The sequence below is a fragment of the Oncorhynchus mykiss genome, chromosome 6, assembly GCF_013265735.2.
Source record: "Oncorhynchus mykiss isolate Arlee chromosome 6, USDA_OmykA_1.1, whole genome shotgun sequence".
NCBI classification, from domain to species: domain Eukaryota; kingdom Metazoa; phylum Chordata; class Actinopteri; order Salmoniformes; family Salmonidae; genus Oncorhynchus; species Oncorhynchus mykiss.
The window spans coordinates 11,760,987-11,779,405 of NC_048570.1; the positions used below are offsets into that span (position 1 = coordinate 11,760,987).

The 18,419-nt window shown below is 46.3% G+C and overlaps 1 protein-coding gene across 9 annotated transcripts in view; it reads left to right on the forward strand.

Annotated features, from left to right (window-relative positions):
• The window catches only part of LOC110525262 (dmX-like protein 1), a 63,077-nt gene that overhangs the window by 14,974 nt on the left and 29,684 nt on the right, over positions 1–18,419 (forward strand). For 7 of the 9 annotated variants that reach the window (XM_036979409.1, XM_036979408.1, XM_036979401.1 and 4 more), the window contains exons 11-25: positions 48–227; positions 1,013–1,248; positions 6,701–7,388; positions 7,491–7,612; positions 7,727–7,816; positions 8,381–8,480; positions 8,590–8,709; positions 8,825–9,046; positions 9,557–11,260; positions 11,424–11,534; positions 11,820–11,989; positions 13,988–14,085; positions 14,193–14,358; positions 14,633–14,909; positions 15,017–16,032. In XM_036979409.1, the coding sequence (XP_036835304.1) occupies positions 48–227; positions 1,013–1,248; positions 6,701–7,388; positions 7,491–7,612; positions 7,727–7,816; positions 8,381–8,480; positions 8,590–8,709; positions 8,825–9,046; positions 9,557–11,260; positions 11,424–11,534; positions 11,820–11,989; positions 13,988–14,085; positions 14,193–14,358; positions 14,633–14,909; positions 15,017–16,032 (5,300 nt within the window). The remainder of the gene's footprint in view (positions 1–47; positions 228–1,012; positions 1,249–6,700; positions 7,389–7,490; positions 7,613–7,726; positions 7,817–8,380; positions 8,481–8,589; positions 8,710–8,824; positions 9,047–9,556; positions 11,261–11,423; positions 11,535–11,819; positions 11,990–13,987; positions 14,086–14,192; positions 14,359–14,632; positions 14,910–15,016; positions 16,033–18,419) is intronic. The other 2 variants (XM_036979404.1, XM_036979405.1) reach the window with 2 other exon arrangements.

Sequence of the window (18,419 nt, forward strand, 5' to 3'; positions counted from 1 at the left end):
CTGTACACCAGTTAAGTGATCCAGTATGGGTGTGTTGTTTGGAGCAGATATCCCCCTGCTGCCCTCTATCACGTCGCTGTGTGGGGGAGATGACGAGGAGCCTGGCGGGCCCTTCACCGTGCACTGGCTCAACAACAAGGAGCTGCTTCTCACCCTGGCCATGGAGGTGTTCCTGCAGCAGCTCAGAGGCAGTGTGGAGCAGAACCACTCGGAAAACTCCCAGGAGGGTAGGTACTAGGTAGAGGGCAGGGGTGGATTCATTAGGACACAATGTTTTGCAACGGAAAATGCTTTGTAAAGAAAACAAGCTTTTTTTAATTGGACAAGTTCATGTTAGTACCTCAGAGTTTTGGCTGTTTTCTTAGGTTTGGTCCTCAGTGAATACACCAGGGGTAGGCAACCCTTGTCCTGGAGATCCTTACTAATTAGTGACCTTAATTCATCCATCAAATAAGGGTGGAACAAAAACCCGTAATCACCCGGACCTCCATGGAATGGAGGGAATTGACAAGTGGCCTAAATTATTTCATTCTCACACTTTACCAGATTGCACAACATGTCATAAAATAAAAAGTCATAGAGCAATATAATACACTTTTTTAAAGAGGCAATCTGCAGTTGCTTCATCCGATTTGGAGTTAATGAAACACCCACTGTTTCTTGAACAATATAACATATTGTTTAACTGCCTCATGAGCTTAGTTCAACTGTCGTACCTCATCAGAACCCAAATATAAAAGCTTGTTTTACTCCACTGTTTGTAAACAGAGTAAATGTAAAGAAACACTATATAGTCACAAAACATGGTTAAAACTGTAATTTTGTCATGGATGGTCAGCCCTTACATCCGTAGCTCTATGAATTTGAGTGGTTACATTTCTCCAGCCCTATCCCTCAGCTGTTTAACGAAATGGTTGGGGAGATCGCTTTATTGTTTCACCTGCTGATTGCCGCTTTAACCTAGAAATGAAAGGTCTTTGGATATGAGCTCTCCTGTCGGTCTGTCTCCCAGAGCTTGACTATGAGGAGGTAGAGGAGGCTTCAAGGCGAGCGGCAGAGGGAGGACCCGATGTGGCGTCCACCCAGCTGCCTGCTGCAGCGGTGGAGCACCAGGTAGAGGTGCTACTGGAGGACTGGAACAGAGGGGCAGACATGCTGTTCAGTATCCACCCCATGGATGGCTCTCTGCTGGTGTGGCATGTGGACTGGCTGGATGAATACCAGCCCGGCATGTTCCGGCAGGTCCAGGTATGTTATCTTCATCAGTAAAGCAACCTAACTGACATTTCTGTTGTTTTGCATCACAATACAGTGCCTTCGGCAAGTATTCAGACCCCTTGACTTTTTCCACATTATGTTACATTAGTCTTATTCTAAAATGTATTAAATAGTTTTTTCCCCCTTCAATTCCCCATAATGACAAAGTAAAAACACTTTTTTCAAGATACCTTATTTACATAAATATTCAGACCCCTTGCTATGAGACTTGAAATTGAGCTCAGATGTATCTTGTTTCCATTGATCATCCTTGAGATGTTTCTGCAAGTTGGAGTCCACCTGTGGTAAATTGAGTTGATTGGACATGATTTGGAAAGGCACATACACCTGTCAATATAAGGTCCCACAGTTGACAGTGCAAAAACCAAGCCATGAGGTCAAGGAATTGTCCGAAGAGCTCCGAGACAAGATTGTGTCAAGGCACAGATCCGGGGAAAGGTACCAAAAAATGTCTGCAGCATAGAAGGTCCCCAAGAACACAAGTATTTATCTCAACGTTAACAGTGAAGAGGTGACTCCGGGACGCCCTGGGAGTTCCTCTTTCCAGTTTCTGTGTTCTTTTGCCCATCTTAATCTTTTATTTTTATTGGCCAGTCTGAGAGATGTCTTTTTCTGTGCAACTCTGCCTAGAAGGCCAGCATCCCGGAGTCGCCTCTTCACTATTGATGTTGAGACTGGTGTTTTGCTGGTACTATTTAATGAAGCTGCCCATTGAAGACTTGTGAGGCGTCTTTCTCAAACTAGACACTAATGTACTTGTCCTCTTGATCAGTTGTGCACTGGGGCCTCCCACTCCTCTTTCTATTCTGGTTAGAGCCTGTTTGCACTGTTCTGTGAAGGGAGTAGTACACAGCGTTGTACGAGATCTTCAGTTTCTTGGCAATTTCTCACGTGGAATAGCCATAATTTCTCAGAACAAGAATAGACTGACGAGTTTCAGAAGAACGTTCCTTGTTTCTGGCCATTTTGAGTCTGTAATCGAACCCACAAATGCTGATGCTCCAGATATTAAACTAGTCTAAAGAAGGCCAGTTGTATTGCTTCTTTAATCAGGACAACAGTTTTCAGCTGTGCTAACATAATTGCAAAAGGGTTTTCTAATGATCAATTAGCCTTTTAAAATGATAAACTTGGATTATCTAACACAACGTGCCATTGGAACACAGGAGTGATGGTTGCTGATAATGGGCCTCTGTACGCCTATGTAGATATTCCATTAAAAAAAATCAACCGTTTTCAGCTACAATAGTCATTTACAACATTAACAATGTCTACACTGTATTTCTGATCAATTTGATGTTATTTTGATGGACAAAGATTTTTGCTTTTCTTTCAAAAACAAGGACATTTCTAAGTGAACCCAAACTTTTGAACAGTGGTGTATGTAAATGTGATATTTCAGTTTTTTATTTGTAATAAATGATCTGTTTTTGATATAACATTATGGGGTATTTTGTTTTTAAGATTGGTGAGGGGAAAATCGATTTAATCCATTTTAGAATAAGGGTGTAACGTAACAAAAAGTCATGTGGAAAAAGTCAAGGAGTCTGAATACTTTCCGTAGGCATAGGCGTATGTGATCGAACTGCATGTGATCTCTAATGGATTGACCTACCCTGTCATAAAAGTATCAGTAAAATTGCGTAACTGACATTTCTATGGTTTTTGCTTCACAATAGAACAACCTTTTCTGAGTCAAGATCACTTATGCAGTCAAAAGCAAGCCGTGAACTACCACTCAGAATTTATTTTAAAACATGACTACATTTATTTTAGATTAACCTAATACAAACAGTTTTGGAGGAATGATACATTATTACAGCATATTGTCTGTATGCCTGGCCTTTCAATATTGTTCTTCTCAGACGGTATTATATTTAAAATCTCGAGCTTTGGTAACAAAATAGATCACTTGGTGTAGCACTTGCGAGGCACAGCTGAGCAAAAATGTAAATAATTAGCTTTTTATTTTACTGGACTGATGGTATCTGCATCTGATGGTCATGGTGCTTTCAAGACAACTGTGAAAAAAGAACATCAAATCATGATGTGAGTGATCTTCAGGTCTGAGCTCTGGAAAGATGCCCGAGTTTCCGACTTTGAATTCCGAGTTGGATGACCATTCAATAAGATTCTTCCAAGTCGGATCTTGTTTTTTTTCTCCAGAGTTCCTAGTTGTGTTGAACCCACTGAAGTCTGAGATTTCCGAGTTCCCAGTTGTTTTGAACACTATATATTAGTCTCAGCGGAGGGACCATAGAGAGGGGACGCAGTCTTCCACCTGACGGCTAAATTCGAGTCGCACCGCATCCAAATCATACACAAATTCATGTTGTTACTATGACCAGAGAAAGTGAAATTCCTTGATATTAAAATAGACTCAACGAGCTGCTAATAATAAAGAACACCGGGCTATTGATACACTTAGCTACTCGTTCATTGTAGAGCGAGTGGAAGTAGAGATGTTTTTATGTTTTGTAATGGTGTTGAATAAAAGAGAAACAAAAAACAGCAGCTCTTTGCGGGAATTCTTTGACATTCTCTCTGGTCTTTTATAAAATTATGAAATCTAATGTAGATTAATATCAAAGTTTACTGTGGCCGGGGTCATGGAAGCTATAGGCATGGTGATTTGGAGCTATCCGATTGGCCAGCGCAGTAGATGTACTCGATTTAGCCACAGATCTTCTAGTCAGCTGGGTAGGCAGATTCTTAAATATTTTCAGGCAATTGAAATGGTTCAGAACGGGAACACTTTGCCTAACCGGTGCACAGGGCTTCTGAATCAAGGGCACCTTCCGCCAACGGCGCAATACAAAAAAAAAAGAAGCTCAAGACTTTATCGTTGGCTTTTCTACAGAAATGTGTGGTGAGGCCTCCCGAGTGGCGCAGCTGGGTTCGATCCTGGGCTGTGTTGCAGCCGGCCCCGAACGGGAGACCCATGAGGCGGCGCACAATTGGCCCAGCGTAGTCCGGGGAGGGTTTGGCCAGCCTGGATGTCCTTGTCCCATCGCGCTCTAGTGTGACTAGTGACTCCTGTTGCAGGCCGGGCGCATGCATGCTGACACGGTCGCCAGGCTTCCTGGTTAAGCGAGCAGTATGTCAAGAAGCAATGCGGCTTGGCAGGGTCTTGTTTTCGGGGGACGCACAGCACTCGACCTTTGCCTCCCCCAAGTCCGTACAGGAGTTGCAGCGATGGACAAGACTGTAACTACCATGAAATTGGGGAGAAAAGGGTTAAAAAAATGTTTTTAAATGTGTGGTAATCGACTAGGAATTCCGGTTGGTGACCACTGCAATAAAATAATAAATTGGATATACAGTGTTCCTTTTGTTCCATAAAGATAATTTTATACCCAAAATACCTCCGTTTGTTTGTCGCGTTATGTTCAGAAATCCACAGGAAAGACCGGTCACGACAACGCAGACGTATATTCCAAATAATATCTATAATGCCCACAGAAACATGTCAAACGTTTTTTATAATCAATCCTCAGGTTGTTTTTAAAATATATATTCGATAATATATCAAAGTCGACGTACTGCAGTACTTAATGCAGCTGGTGTCAGCAGATACTGACTGTTACTTTTGACACCCCCCTTTGTTCAGGGACACATTATTCAAATTATTTTAGTCACATTTCTGTGGAACTTGTTCAGTTTGTCTGTTCTTGAATCTTGTTATGTTCATACAAATATTTACACATGTTAAGTTTGCTGAAAAATAAAAGCAATTGACAGTGAGGATGTTTTTTTGTTGTTGCTCAGTTTAGTATTCTCTCATCCTATATCTTCACATCACACAGAATCCCTATATAACGTTATCAAACAATTTAGGTATTTATATCCACACCACCCCATCTGCATCCTGTGCACCATATGTATCTTCAACGGTTCTCTAGCCTCCCAGAAACTATGGTACAGTGGTCCCAGATCACATGGACAATTCACAGAAATGCCTCTAGACTTCTCCTTCCTATAGATATAAAACAACACCCCGTGCTATTACTAGTAGTCCCAGGTTACGATGGGCAGTGGTGGATGGAACCCCCTCACTAAGGTTATAGGTCGAAAAACTCTGTCCCTCAATTATTTGCAGATGTGTCTCCTCCTGGGCAGCTCGCAGTATGGGTCTGGGCGGGTCCTCATCTTTTGGTCAGACGAATTTCCCTCACGTTTCATAAAATGCCCCACCGGTTTCCTCGCAGACCCTCACTAGAATGCTCCACAGGCAGAATCATCATCCTGTTTCGTTGACTCCAGATTGTTGTGGAAATCCAACACAGGGACACTCAGTACCCAAAGTACCAGTCTGAAGTCTGCCAGGAGCTCTGTCGGGGCAGTCCCGTTAGTTCTCTTATTTATGGCTATACAAACAAACTTCACAGGCATGGTTCATAGGGTTGGTTCCTGTATGTGACTGGCACCGTCTCCTATCTTAACTTATAGAACATATTCTGGGCGTTCTGACAAAAGGTCTGAAAAGGGGGTCATGACGGTCTTCCCTTCATATCTCTACCCAGCATCTACAGGAACCAATGATTGTATGAGACAAGATTTAAAATTCAAGGCTATTTCTTCAGACAACAAATGCACTGCTCTGTAATGCACTGTCAACTGTTGGAAATTTTATATAGACAGGTGTGTTTCTTTCTAAATCATGTCCAAACAATTGAATTGGCCACAACTGGACTCAAATCAAGTTGTAGTGACATCTCAAGGATGATCTAAGGAAATCGGATGCACCTGAGCTCAATTTGGAGTGTCAGCAAAGGGGTCAAAGGGGTGTGAATATTTATGTAAATGAGATATTTCTGTATTTAATTTTCAACAAATGTGCAAACATAAAAAATAAAGTGTTTTCACTTTGTCATATTGTGTGGAGATGGGTGAGAACAGATTTGATTTAACCCATTTTGAATTCGGGCTGTAATACAACGAAATGTGGAATAAGTCAAGGGGTATGAATACTTTCTGTAGGCACTGTGTTATGTGGTCTGACTGATTTCATTTTCGTATCTTTTTTGCGTCTTTTAATACGTGGAATATTAACATAAATCAACGTGCACTAGTTGAAAACAACATTAGCTGTCTCCAAGAAACGAATCATTTTGACAGTTGCGTTGTACAGCTTACATTTTAATGGATTCTCACTGACACTGTGTTAATTATATTATAATTAAGTCTGACATGATTTGAAATTGGAAATGCGTTTATCTGCAGTATAATGGTTGGGCCTCTTTTGATCCGGCAGTCAACGCTGCTGATGGAATCTCAATGACATCCAGGTTTATTAGGGCTGGCTGCCTTCATTTGATAAAAAATGTCAGAAAGCGTAATGCATAATAATATGCTAATTATCTTGGGTGAAGAAGTGAAGCAGCACCAACTGACCAATCATGTCTCCGTTGTCCTGTGACAGGTGTCCTTTGTGTCCCGGATTCCTGTGGCCTTCCCCACGGGTGACGCCAACTCCCTGAGCCGCAGCGTGGTCATGTACGCCTGTAACAAGAACGTGGACCTAGCCATCCAACATGGCCGCCAGCGGCCTGCCGGCCTGCCACATTCCTCGTCGGTGCTGATTCCCTACGGCCAGAGCAAGGCGACCTCCTACTCCAGCAGCCTCCGCCTCAGCATCTTCACCCCCAACGTGCTCATGATCTCCACGCACTCCGATGGCTCCCTCAACCAGTGGGCAGTCAGCTTCGCAGAGGAGTCGGCCTTCTCCACTGTGCTCAGCGTGTCCCACAAGTCACGCTACTGCGGCCACCGCTTCCACCTCAACGACCTGGCCTGCCACTCCCTGCTGCCCCTGTTGCTCACCACCTCACACCACAATGCTCTGCGCACCCCCGACGTGGACAGTGTCCCCGCCCCCTCGACCACCCTTTCTCAACCCTTTGGGGGCGGGCCCAGCCGGGTGTCCCTGGGCGCTGTGTCGCAGGACCCCAACGCCATCTACAGCGAGCTCATTCTGTGGAGGGTGGATCCAGTGGGACCTCTGTCCTTCTCTGGAGGGGTGTCTGAGCTGGCCAGGATCAACTCTCTCCACTCCTCCGCCTTCTCCAATGTAGCCTGGCTGCCCACACTTATCCCCAGCAACTGCCTTGGTAAGGAAGGAGACCGTCAGTGGGATTTACCTTTGAAAACTCTGGTAGCTACAATATATGTCAGCAGATGGCTTGTTGCAATAGTTTTCTTCTCTACTGCAGGTGTCTACTGCAACTCTCCCAGTGCCTGCTTCGTGGCCAGTGACGGTCACTCGCTGAGGCTTTATCAGGCTGTTATTGAAGCCAAGAAACTACTCAGTGAGCTCTCCAACCCAGATATTTCAGTAAGTCTTTTTGATATCTCAGATCAACATAATTTTTATTTACCCTCACTATTCTCGATATCTTAAACATTTACAAATATATATATATATATATCTTTTTTTACTTTGTCTCAGAAATATGTCGGGAAAGTTTTTAACATCATCAGCCAGCAATCGACTGCTAAACCAGGTTGTATCATCGAGCTAGATGCCATTACTGACTTCGTAAGTATACGTTTATGGAAGAAGGAAATATGTTCTATTGAGTGCACACAGATTTTCACTGACCTTTTTCAGCACCATGATTGGGGTTTGCTAGGCATAGTAAGCGCAATCCAATATTCAATACATGACTGAATTCTATTTAACACATTGTTTAATAGGCTTCTTGCCATCTTAATGAAAAAGTCAGCCATGCCATAGGTGTTTTACACTGTAGCCTAGCCAGTAGGCCTTAAATCATGCGGTCACAGCCTGACCTTGTCACAGCCTGACCTTGGCATGAAATAATTCACTTTTTTGTGTGTGTGTATGCATGATGATTATGCATGGTTAGATTCTATGTATTTATGTATGGAAGCATGAGCACACTCTTTAATTGTTCAAGACACTTTTCCCCTCGGTGACAAAGAATATCCTGTCCTATTGTGTGTCCTGTCTAGCTCAGTTGGTAGAGCATGGTGCTCTACCAACTGAAAAAGTATAAAAATGTATGCACTCACTACTATAAGTCGCTATAGCGTCTTGCTAAATCACAAAAAATATAACTGCGAAATGTGTGTTCTGCAGCAGGGAAAGGAGACTCAGCTGCTGCATGTGTTTGAAGAGGATCTGATTCTGGGCAGTGAGCGGAGAGAAGCCACTCAGGAAGCTCACGCTATAGAGACTGGTAGGATTAGGGGAGACACTCACTAATATAACCTTCACTTTACTCTCCAGGCCATCTCATTCAGTGTGATGTACGTGTCCTTGTGTGTGTTTTGTTTTTGCTCCTGCAGCCTCCAGCCAGCCTGGCTTCTCCGCCCGCTTCTTCCTGGTGGTGGTAGAGTTCACCCAGACTGGCAGGTCTTTCCTGCATATGTGGCACCTGCAACTGGCAGCTGGCCAAATCACTATGGGTGTGTGACCTCAAGGATCCATTTCTATGTTACAGCATTGTTAGGCATTGTGTGCCAGCCAGCCAGCTTTAACCTGGCTCTAAAAAAACATATTTGTTTTTATGTGTCTTTACAGACGAGACCGGCGCTCCGCCTGAGAAGGAGAATATGACCTCGTCGCCAATGAACAGCTCCTTTAGCTTTGAGACGTTCAGCTCCCCCTCGGCCCAGAAGAACAAGCCTTGCACGTCCAACCTGCAGAGTGCCAGTCGCCTCACCCTGGCCACTCACAGGTTGTACAGCCAGGAGCTAGCTCTTCCAGATGGTGTTGAGGTGATCAGCGTCACGCCCTCAGCAGGTGAGAGGGAACTGAACCACAGTCACACTGCCCTCCTCTCCTGTATAATGGGACAATCCTGTTTGTTCTTCCACAGGAATGTAATCAACTCACAAAGTTGGCTAATTCTATAGAATGGAACCAGTTCAACTGAAATTGGATAAGAGATCATTAACAGCCCTTTGTTTGGAACGGTTTTGGGGGGTGGATGCATCTTTGTTACTTTGCTGGCATCAAACTGTTATATTTCAGTATAGATATAGCTTAAGTCAATTGTATTGAGTTTGTGTCTTAAAAAAAACTTAACTAGGCAAGTCAGTTAAGAATAAATTCTTATTGACAATGACGGCCTTGGAAAAGTGCCTCGTTCAGGGGCAGAAGACAGATTTTTACCTTGTCAGCTCGGGGATTCGATCCACCATCCTTTCGGTTACTGGCCCACGCTCTAACCACTAGGCTACCTGCCGCCACAAGTGTACAAGCCTACCCAGGAAGTATGGCTAAACTAACCAATGATTGTTCTTGTTCCAGGTCATCTGAGCGCGTCCTCCCTGCAGCCGGCAGGTGGCGCTCCCTATCTCCTGGCCACTTCCTGTTCAGACGGGAGGGTGAGGTTCTGGAGGTGCAGGGTGGCTGCAGTGGAGCCAGACACCAATGAACTGACGTACACCTGGGAGGAATGGCCTCTATTGGTGGAGGAGGGGCTGGGCAACAGCAGTGCCGTGACCGTGTCAGGCAGACCAGTCACGGTCAGCTGTTGTCACACCAGCCGCATTGCAGTGGCCTACCGACACAACCCTAGCCCTCACCTGAGCCCTAACCACCTGAGCCCTAACCCTCAGCAGGGTGTCAGGGAACCACTGGTCCATGTAGGGTTATTCCAGTGTGAGTCCACAGGTGGCTCCCACTGGGTGCTAGAGCAGACCCTCGTCCTGGATGCCTCCACTCCCACTGGTAACAACAACAATAACATGGAGAGTGGCGTCAAGGACCTGAATGTGGAGAATAATAACCTGGACATCTATCTGCCCAATGACGACTGCCTGGGGACCTCTGGTAAGAGTCTGGTCCACCTGGACTGGGTCTCCAGGGAGGACGGCTCCCACATTCTTACTGTGGGGATTGGTTCCAAACTCTACATGTATGGCCTGCTCTCTGGCAAACCTCCTGAACTGGGCCTGTCTGAGGGCCCCAGGGAGCAGAGCTCTTCCCGCCTGGTCCTCCTGCGCTCCGTGGACCTGGTCTCCTCCGTGGAAGGCTCCCTGCCCATCCCCGTCTCCCTGTCCTGGGTGAGAGACGGCATCCTGGTGGTGGGCATGGACTGTGAGATGCACGTGTACTCCCAGTGGCAGCCCCCGGCCCTGGCCAAGTCCACTGCCTCGAACACCACCACCACAGACATGGGCAGCGTGTCATCTCTCCTGGCTGCAATGAAACAGAGCCATGAGGAGGGCCTGAACCCCGTTCCTCCCAAGAAGAGCTTGACCAGGTCCATGACCAGCCTGGCCCAGAAGCTGAGTGGGAAGAGGACAGTGTACGACCTGCCTGCGGAGATGGAGGACTACGGGCTGTTTGAGGCGGCACACCACCTGTTCCCCACACTGCCCCAGTACCACCCGGTACAGCTGCTGGAGCTCATGGACCTGGGGAAGGTCCGGCGGGCCAAGGCCATCCTCTCCCACCTCGTCAAATGCATTGCCGGGGAGATTGTGGCCCTCAAAGACAACGGCACCAACCAAGACAAGCGTCTCCGCTCGCGCACCATCAGCGCCGGCGGCAGCACTTCCAGAGACCCCAAGCTCTTCAGCAAGGGCGAGAGCTCGGACTACACAGAGATTGACTCCATCCCTCCCCTGCCCCTGTACGCGCTGCTGGCGGCCGACGAGGACTGCTCCCCCAAGCCCAAGGACAAGGTGGCCAGCTTGAGTGGAGACAGTGGCCACGGGTCCAGTCAGACGGACGCCTACGATGAGCTCTTCCAGAGCAGCGGGGTGGGTGTGGACGACCTGGAGCATATGGACAGCGACCAGGAGGACGGCGGTGCTAAGGTCATAGACCTGTCTCAATATAGCCCCACATTCTTTGGGCCAGAGCACGCCCAGGTTCTGTCCAGCCACCTGCTCCACTCCAGCCTGCCGGGCCTGACCCGCATGGAGCAGATGTCCCTCATGGCCCTGGCTGACACCATCGCCACCACAAGCACTGACATCCGGGAGAGCCAGAGCAGGGGTAAAGGTACTGTATCTCATTTAACCCAACACAAACTGTCCTTAATAGTCCTTCTCCTTACAAAATGTTGTTCAATGGACTACTATGAACAAAGGGGGTGTATTTGTTTTATTCTAGTAGAAGGCCTGTGAGGAGTACTGCAGATGGTCATGTTCTTTCCATTGACTAGGTGGAGAAACTTTGGATGAGTGCGGTCTGAAGTTCCTGTTGGCTGTGAGGCTCCATACGTTCCTGCTGACCACCCTGCCTCCTGCCCATCGCGCTCAGCTGCTTCGCCAAGGTAGGCAGGGCTGAACTCAACACAACTGAGCACAGCAGCCCACTGAGGTTCAGATGGCTAGAACATGATTCTTGTTGCAACACTAGACTTGTGGGTTTAATTCCTGCAAGGCTGACCTATGCTGATTAGCCTATTTATTTTTGTAAAAAAATACATATAAATTAAATCAATGTGGGTAAATTAACATATTATTACATAGTCAAACAACTCTAGTTCCTGCAGCCTGGTGCTGTGTAGACTAGTGTGACGTTTGATTGTCTTGACAACCTGTGTTTGGTCCTCCAGGTCTGTCCACCTGTCACTACGCCTGGGCCTTCCACTCCGAGGCTGAGGACGAGCTGCTCCACATGTTACCTGCCTTGCAGAAAGGAGACCCCACCTGGCCCGAGCTCCGCGCCATGGGCATGGGCTGGTGGCTCAGGAGCACCAATAAACTCCGAAGGTGTATAGAAAAAGTGAGCCCATGTGTCCCATATACCTATTGCGATCATTTTTCCTCCCTTTAAATAAATATATACATGCATGCATACATACAGTGCATTCGGCAAGTATTCAGACCCCTTGACTTTTTCCACATTTTGTTATGTTACAACCTTATTCTAAAATGTATTTAAAAAAAAAGAATAATACATCAATCTACACACAATACCCCATAAAGCAAAACGTTTTTTTTTAAATGTTTGCGTATTTATAAAAAATGTCATACTGAAATATGACATTTCCATCAGTACTCAGACCCTTTGCTATGAGACTCAAAATTTGGAGTCCACCTGTGGTAAATTCAATTGATTTGGACATGATTTGGAAAGGCACACACCTGTTTATATAAGGTCCCACAGTTGATAGTGCATGTCAGAGCAAAAACCAAGCCATGAGGTCGAAGGAATTGTCCGTAGAGCTCCGAGACAGGATTGTGTCAAGGCACAGATCTGGGTAAGGGTACCAAAAATTTCTACAGCATTGAAGGTCCCCCGAGAACACAGTGGCCTCCATCATTTTTAAATGGAAGAAGTTTGGAACCACCAGGACTCTTATTAGAACTGGCCGTCCGACCAAACTGAGCAATCGGGGGAGAAAGGCCTTGGTTAGGGAGGTGACCAAGAACCCAATGGTCACACTGACACAGCTCCAGAGTAACTCTGTGGAGATGGGGTAACCTTCCAGAAGGACAACCATCTCTGCAGCACTCCACCAATCAGGCCTTTAAGGCACATGACAGCCCGCTTGGAGTTTGTCAAAAGGCATCTAAAGGACTCTCAGCCCATGAGAAGCAAGATTCTCTGGTCTGATGAAACAAAGATTTGGCCTGAATGCCAAGCGTCATGTCTGGAGGAAACCTGGCACCATCCCTAGGGTGAATTATGGTGGTGACAGCATCATGCTGTGGGGATGTTTTTCAGCGGCAGGGACTGGGAGACTAGTCAGGATCGAGGGAACGGAGCACAGAGCGTACAGAGATCCTTGATAAAAACCTGCTCCAGAGCACTCAGGACCTCAGACTGGGGTGAAGGTTCACCTTCAAACAGGACAACGGCATTGTCTTGGCACACAGCCAAGACAATGCAGGAGTAGCTTCGGGACAAGTCTCTGAATGTCCTTGAGTGGCCCAGCCAGAGCCCGGACTTGAACCTGATTGAACATCTCTGGAGAGACTGCCTAGAAAGCTAGCATCCCGGAGTCACCTCTTCACTGTTGACATTGAGACTGGTGTTTTGCTGGCACTATTTAATGAAGCTGACAGTTGAGGACTTCTGAGGGGTCTGTTTCTCAAACTAGACACAATGTAATTGTCCTCTTGCTCAGTTGTGCACCGGGGCCTCCCACTCCTCATTCTATTCTGGTTAGAGCCAGTTTGCACTGTTCTGTGAAGGGAGTAGTACACAGCGTTGTACGAGATCTTCAGTTTCTTGGCAATTTCTCGCATGGAATAGCCTTAATTTTTCAGAAGAAGAATAGACTGACGAGTTTCAGAACGTTCCTTGTTTCTGGCCATTTTGAGCCTGTAATCGAACCCACTAGTCTAAAGAAGGCCAGTTGTAATTGCTTCTTTAATCAGGACAACAGTTTCCAGCTGTGCTAACATAATAGCAAAAGGGTTTTCTAATGATCAATTAGCCTTTTAAAATTAAACTTGGATTAGCTAACACAACGTGCCATTGGAACACAGGAGTGATGGTTGCGGATAATGTGCCTATGTAGATACCATTAAAAATCTGCCGTTATTTTAATGGACAAAAAATGTGCTTTTCTTTTAAATAAATAGACATTTCTAAGTGACCCCTAACTTTTGAACGTGTGTGGATAGATGGATAGATAAGAGTTATTGGTTGCCTTTGAAATACAAAAGGAGAACAGAGTCAGATTTTGCTGCAACACAGAATTCAGTAATATAAATCAGAGAATGTGGAATGACCTATATACAAATGTGTTTTTCTACCTCCGTTATTCATCAGGTCGCAAAAGCATCTTTTCAAAGGCAGAACGATCCTCTGGACGCCGCCATCTTCTATCTCGCTATGAAAAAGAAAGCGGTGGTCTGGGGACTGTACAGGTAACGTCTTTGAGAAGTTCTTGAATATAATTTCCCATATCCCCTGAAAAGATTGAAACAATTATTTCACATTACAGTCTAATGCCAACGTGTGTTGTTCCATCAAGGTCTCAGAAGAATGCTAAAATGACTACATTCTTCAGCAACAACTTCGGTGAGGAAAGGTGGAGGAGGGCTGCCTTGAAGAACGCCTTCTCTCTGCTGGGGAAGCAGCGCTTCCAGCACTCTGCAGCCTTCTTTCTTTTGGCAGGCTCCCTCAAGGACGCTGTGGAGGTTTAAAAAAATGTCCTAATTTTGCTGTCAGCAACTACAGTAGATATGAGGTCCACCTTTTTCAGACAATGATTTTCAGGAGAGAGGTAGCTCTCTCTTTAAAAAATATATATAATTAAATACAAAGTTGTATCTTTGAGCATTTATACAAATTACATCTGGCCATGCAAAGGGTAGAGGTGACCTTATTTGATATTCCTGTGAGGTATTTTTCTGTGTTGCTACTGCAAATGGTTTCAACACTGTTGGATGAGGTTTGGCCTGCCTTGTACAGGTTTGCCTGGAGAAGATGCAGGACCTGCAGCTGGCCCTGGTGATCTCCCGGCTCTATGAGTCCGAGTTTGAGACGTCCTCCACCTACAAACGCATCCTGCAGAGGCACGTGCTGGGCCAAGACCGCCAGCTCCCCGCCCACCAGGACCCTTTCCTGCGTAGCACGGCCTACTGGGTACTGGAGGACTACAGCCGGGCCCTGGATACTCTGTTGGAGCAGCCTGCTGCCCCAAACCTAGCGTCCTCCACTCAGGCTGGCCACACAACTCAACCAGGTAGTAGTAAGAGAACGATGCTTTTTCCCTTCTTAGATTTGACGTTTGATAATTGAAAGATAAATTGACGATGTGAATGCCTGGGGAAATGACAGAGCTGTGATTTGCAGGTACCTCGTCCACGTCCCTCTGTAGCCCGGAGGTCTTCAACTTCTACACCTACCTCCGCACACATCCCTTACTGCTGCGCCGCCATTTTGGCTCGTCTGAGAAGACCAGGGTGGGTCTGACAGCGGAGGGTCGCATGGCTAACTCAATCAGCCTGGTGGAGAGGAGGCTGTTCTTCACCGCAGCCTACGCTCACCTGCAGGCCGGCTGCCCCATGCTGGCCCTGGAGGTCCTCTCCAAAATGCCCAAAGTCGTCAAAAGATCCAAGCTCCCCCAGGACGATACCACCAACCCCGACCTGAGCGAGACGAAAAAGGAACAGGCGTCAGTTTTGGACTGGTCTCAGCCCGCGTTGAACGGCTTCGAGTCTGTGTCAGACAGCTTGTCCAATAGCCAATCGGACTCTGTGCTGAGTTTTGACTGGGGCCAGCCCTCTTTGTCGGTTCAGGATGAAGCCCTGGAGTTGAAATGGGACAGCGACAAGGAGGAGGAAGAGGAGGAGGACGACGACGAACCACAGGGCTTGGTCATGAAGAGTGCCGACAACACCAGTAGCGTCTTTCAAGACGCCATCTCTCCATTGACGGAGACGCTGCTGGACGAGGGTGACTTCCTCATGCCCTCTGAGGACATCCTGGCCGCTCAACTCAAATTCAGCGCCTGCCTAAAGATCCTGACCACGGAGCTGCGGACTCTGTCCACGGGTTACGAGCTGGATGGGGGGAAGCTCCGCTACCAGCTGTGCCAGTGGCTGGAGAGGGAGGTGGTGGCCCTGCAGAGGTGCTGCAGCTACAAGCCCTGCCTGCCAGAGCTGGCCCTGGGAATGGCAGGGCCGGGTGGAGAGGAGGAGGCCCAGGCCCACCCTGGTGAGGCTCAGCGCACCCGCAGACACTGGCTCCAGAGCAACCAGCCTCTCCTGCGCATGTTCCTCAGCTACTGCAGCTTGCACGGCTCCCACGGAGGAGGCCTGGCCTCAGTGCGCATGGAACTCATCCTGCTGCTTCAGGAGTCCCAACAGGTACAGCACACACTAACACACACACTGTATGTTGTCAATCTTATTAAAATGAGTAACAAATGGATACAATAGCCATATATACTGTGTAAAAAACATTAGGAACATTAGCACCCCCTTTTGCCTTCAGAACAGCCTCAATTCGTCAGGGCATGGACTCTACAAGGTGTTCCACAGGGATGCTGGCCTATGTTGACTCCAATGCTTCCCACAGTTGTGTCAAGTTGGCTGGATGTCCTTTGGGTGGTGGACCATTCTTGATACACACGGGAAACTGTTAAGCGTGAAAAACCCAGCAGCGTTGCAGTTCTTGACTCAAACCAGTATGCCTGGGAACCTACTACCATACCCTATAGAAACCTACATATTTTTCCTTGCCCACCCTCTGAATGGCACACATACACAATCCATGTCTCAAGGCTCAAAAATCCTTCTTTAGCCTCTGTCCTCCCTTTCATCTACACTGATTGAAGTGGATTTAACAAGTGACATCAATAAGGATCATAGCTATATTGGCCATATCACAAACCCCCGAGGTGACTTATTGCTATTATAAACTGGTTACCAACGTAATTACATGTTGCCATACCTGTGGTATACTGTCTGATATACCACGGCTTTCAGCCAATCAGCATGCAGGGCTCCAACCACCCAGTTTTATAATTATACTGAACAGAAATATAAACGCAGCATGCAACAATTTCAAAGATTTTACTGAGTTACAGTTCATATAAGGAAATCAGGCAATTGAAATCAATTAATCCATGGATTTCACATGACTGGGAATACAGATATGCATCTGTTGGTCACAGATACCTTAAAAATAGTGGATCCGAAAACCAGTCAGTATCAGGTGTGACCACCATTTGCATCATGCAGCACAACATCTCCTTCGCATAGTTTCTCAGGTTGTTGATTGTGGCCTGTGGAATGTTGTCCCACTCCTCTTCAATGGCTGTGCAAAGTTTCTGGATATTGGCGGGAACTGGAACACGCTGTCGTACACATCAATCCAGAGCATCCCAAACATGCCCAATTGATAACATGTCTGGTTAGTATGCAGGCCATGGAAGAACTGGGACATTTTCTGCTTCCAGGAATTCTGTACAGTTCCTTGCAATATGGGGCTGTGCATTATCATGCTGAAACATGAGGTGATGGCGGTGGATGAATGGCACGACTATGGGCCTCAGGATCTTGTCACAGTATCTCTTTGCATTAAAATTGCTTTCGATAAAATGCATTTGTGTTCAATGTCCGTAGCTTATGCCTGCCCATACCATAACCCCATCGCGACCATGGGGCACTCTGTTCACAATGTTGACATCAGCAAACCACTCACCCACACAACGCCATACACGTGGTCTGCGGTTGTGAGGCCGGTTGGACCTCCTGATAAATTATCTAAAACAACATTGGAGGTGACTTATGGTAGAGAAATTAATATTAAATTCTTCGGCAACAGCTCTGGTGGATATTCTTGCAGTCAGAATGCCAATTGCACGCTCCCTCAAGACATCTGTGGCATTGTGTTGTGTGACAAAACTGTACATTTTAGAGTGGCCTTTTATTGTCCCCCAGCACAAGGTGCACCTGTGTAATGATCATGCTGTTTAATCAGATTATTGATATACCACACCTGTCAGGTGTATGGATTAACTTGGCAAATGAGAAATGCTCACTAACAGGGATGTAAACAAATTTGTGGACAAAATCTGAGAGAAATTAGCTTGTTGTGCGTATTAACCATTTCTTTGATACTTTATTTCATCTAACAAAACATGGGACCAACACTTTATACATTGCGTTTATATATATTTTTGTTCAGTGCAGTATTAAAACTCTTCTAACAAAAAAGTATCTTTGTTGTAAACAAGACTAAGAAAAAGGCTCTTGCATTTCAGTACTTGACAGCGAGTTCTCTGAGGGATACGAAGGAAGGGCAACACAAAAACTGAAGCAAAGAAAGCGGAGCTTGCCATTTTGTTTCAGCCTCTCGTTTGCCGGGCTGGGGTTTTGCTGATGGTTAGAATCAGTGACTTCTGTAGTGAGTGGCTGGCTGTCTGACAGACAAGACTGATTCCAATTCTCTTCTGACGTCTCGTCCTACTTATAGGGAGACGAGCATCGAGTCTCCAACACCAGGAACACACAAACACTGCTCTCCTCTGGAGCGTTTGGAACATCAGATGCTCCTGTCATACCACATGACAGTAACGCCTCTGTCTGAGATGACTTACTTTAAGTTTGACATCAAAGCATCTGATCTGATGAGTGAACCGCAGAATAGTAGCCAGGATGCAATTCTGTAGCAGTATTTTTTCTTAAGGGATGTAACAATCTGCCGATACGCATCATTTACTGGTTGAGATGTTTAAGATGCGAATGCA